This window comes from Hipposideros armiger, unplaced genomic scaffold (assembly GCF_001890085.2).
Source record: "Hipposideros armiger isolate ML-2016 unplaced genomic scaffold, ASM189008v1 scaffold_43, whole genome shotgun sequence".
Lineage (NCBI taxonomy): Eukaryota > Metazoa > Chordata > Mammalia > Chiroptera > Hipposideridae > Hipposideros > Hipposideros armiger.
The window spans coordinates 16,823-19,360 of record NW_017731393.1 but is presented as its reverse complement, the minus strand read 5'-3'; the positions used below and the strand labels follow the sequence as shown (position 1 = coordinate 19,360).

At 61.6% G+C, this 2,538-nt stretch overlaps 1 gene segment (V, D, J or C); it reads right to left on the bottom strand.

Moving 5' to 3' along the window:
* Positions 1 to 1,085: 1,085 nt before the first annotated feature.
* Positions 1,086 to 2,532, bottom strand: LOC109381034 (Ig gamma-1 chain C region-like). The segment is given in 4 exon segments: positions 1,086 to 1,508; positions 1,593 to 1,922; positions 2,017 to 2,067; positions 2,427 to 2,532. Coding segments are annotated over 4 exon segments (801 nt in total).
* Positions 2,533 to 2,538: the final 6 nt, after the last annotated feature.

Here is a 2,538-nt window from a genome sequence, read left to right as displayed (position 1 = left end):
CTTGGGTCTCTGTTTCCCTTGCACTGGGCCCCTCAACTAACCAGCTGGACCCTTTCCCTACCTCTGCCAGACGCCTTGCAGAGTCCTTGCAAGACATGCACACCGGCAACTGCCCTGCTCTCCTCCCTGCAGCTCCTGGCCAAAGCAGCCCTCTTCCCCTACTGCCCTATGGTCACTCTCCACCCATCTGCTCACCTCTGCTTGAGAGTCCCGTGACCTCCTGGGGCAGCCCCGGCCATGCCACTTGCCCCTGCTCACCTGCGTAGCTCTGCCAACTCCCCTGACCTCCAGGGGCAGCTCCCTGTCCTTCCACCTGCCCTTACTCACATGCGGATCTGTGAGCTCCCCCGACCTCCAAGAGCAGCTTCCTGCCCTCCACATGCCCTGCTCACCTGCATAGCTCGGCCAACTCCCAAGAGCTCAACGGGCAGCCTCCCACACTCCCACCTGCCCTGCTGACCTCTGCATGGCTCTGCCAGCAACCCCTACCCCCAGAGGAGGCTCCTTGTTCTGCCACTTGCCCTGCTCACCTGCATAGCTCTGACAGCTCTCTGAACCTCTAGGGGAGGCTCCCAGCACTCCCATCAGCCNGTGAAGATGAGTGCTCAGGAGTGGACAGCCCTGGCCCCAGGCAGACACAAGGCCAGGAAGAGCCACTGCATTTGAGGGAGTGTGGGGGGCCTGATCGCGAGGGCAAGGAAGGCCTGTCCCCACCCCATGGGCCAGGCATGCCTCCTGTGTGGACACAGAGCCCCAGAGAGACCAGTGCATGGGTAACCCGGGAGACAAGGACACACTGTCTCAGCGCAGACTTGTACAGAGATGGGGTAGCCGGATTTTCATATCCCGAGGGGCTACCGAGGGGCCCTGTCCCCCGTCCACACCTCCAGCCTGGAGCAGCCACTGACTGGGGCGCCTGATGAGTAGCCCCAGCTGGGGAAGCCCCCTCCCTTGTCCTGGGCGTCCTGTGCAGACCCACAGGCTCTGCATCTCGCCCGGGTGGGACTGCCTCTCTCCCCCTGATGGTGACAACCAGTCTCAGAAGCCAGCCTGAGCTGTGTCTCAGAAAGAACCATGACAGCATCACAGGGTCCCAGGGTGGTGCTGGGTGCTTTATTTCATGCCGGGGGCCCGGGTGTGTACACGGGGTGGGGCTCGCTGGGGCGCCGGAAACGTGGCTCATTTACCCGGGTTTTGGGAGATGGATTTCTGGGTGGAGTGGTTGTGCAGGGCCTCGTGCATGACCATACACGTGAAGGTGTCTCCCTGCTGCCACTTGCCCTTGTCCACGGTGAGCTTGCTGTACAGGAAGTAGGACCCGTCGGCGTCCCGCTGGGGCGGGGTCGTGCTGTACTTGTTCTCTCGCTCTGGCTGTCCTTTGCCTTGAAACTCCACGTGGATGTCGGGCGGGTAGAAGTCTTTGACCAGGCAGGTCACGCTGACCGTGTTCTTGGTCAGCTCTTCCACGTGTGGGGCCAGGATGTACACTTGTGGCTCCCGGATCTGACCTGTGGGATGAGGTCAGCACAGACGGTCATTCCCAGGCAGGGGCCAACCCCCCATGACCCTGCCCTCGCCTGTGCGTGTCCCACCTTTGGCCTTGGAGATGGTCCTCTCGATGGGGGCTGGCATGGCGTCGTTCTCGACCTTGCACTTGAACTCCTTGCCCTGCAGCCAGTCCTGGTGCCGGATGGGGAGGATACCGACCACGCGCAAGGTGCTGTTGTACTTCACCTCCTCCGACTTTATCTTGCCCGTGTTTACCTCCTTACCGTCTACGTACCAGGTGAACTTGACGTTGGAGTCATCTTGCACCACGTCCACCAGCACACACGTGACCTCGGGTGCCCGGGAGATCATGAGGGTGTCCTTAGGTTTTGGAGGGAAGATGAAGACCGATGGCCCTTCTGGGTTCTCAGGAGCTGGTGTGGGAGACAAGGTCGGAGGTCAGCACAGAGGTGGGCCTGCCTGGACACTGTCCCCCCATGGGCCACCTCCTGGTGGCAGCTGACTTACGTGGGCATTTGGGATAGTTGGAATAATCAGGCTCTGTGAGTCCATTAGACACTGTAGAGAGAGAAGACAGGGGTTACTGGGACCTGCCGGGACCTGGGGGGATGGCCCTGGGGGTGGGCTTAGGTCAAGGCCAGCATTTGGTAGGTCTGAGACCAGTGCCCACTTCTGTGGGCCAAGAGTCTGGGGTCGGGGTGTCCAGCCTTTGCCCACCCAGGGCCTGGTGGAAACCCCCAAATGAACTCTCCCCAAGCTTAGGGGACTTCAGGTTGAGGAGGCCAACAGCGCCCTGCCTGCTGCCCTGGGCTGCTGGGTCAGCCGTCTTTGCCACGTGGTCCACGTGGTCCATGCAGACAGGAGGGCTGCCCAGGCCTGTGTCCTATTGGCCGCCCTCTCCATGTCTGTGCTCTCACCTGTTATTTCTGCCTTGGTGCTGCTGGCCGGGTGGGCCACGTTGCAGGTGAAGGTCTGGGTGTCCCAGTTGCTGGAGGGCACTGTCACCATGCTGCTGAGAGAGTAGAGCCC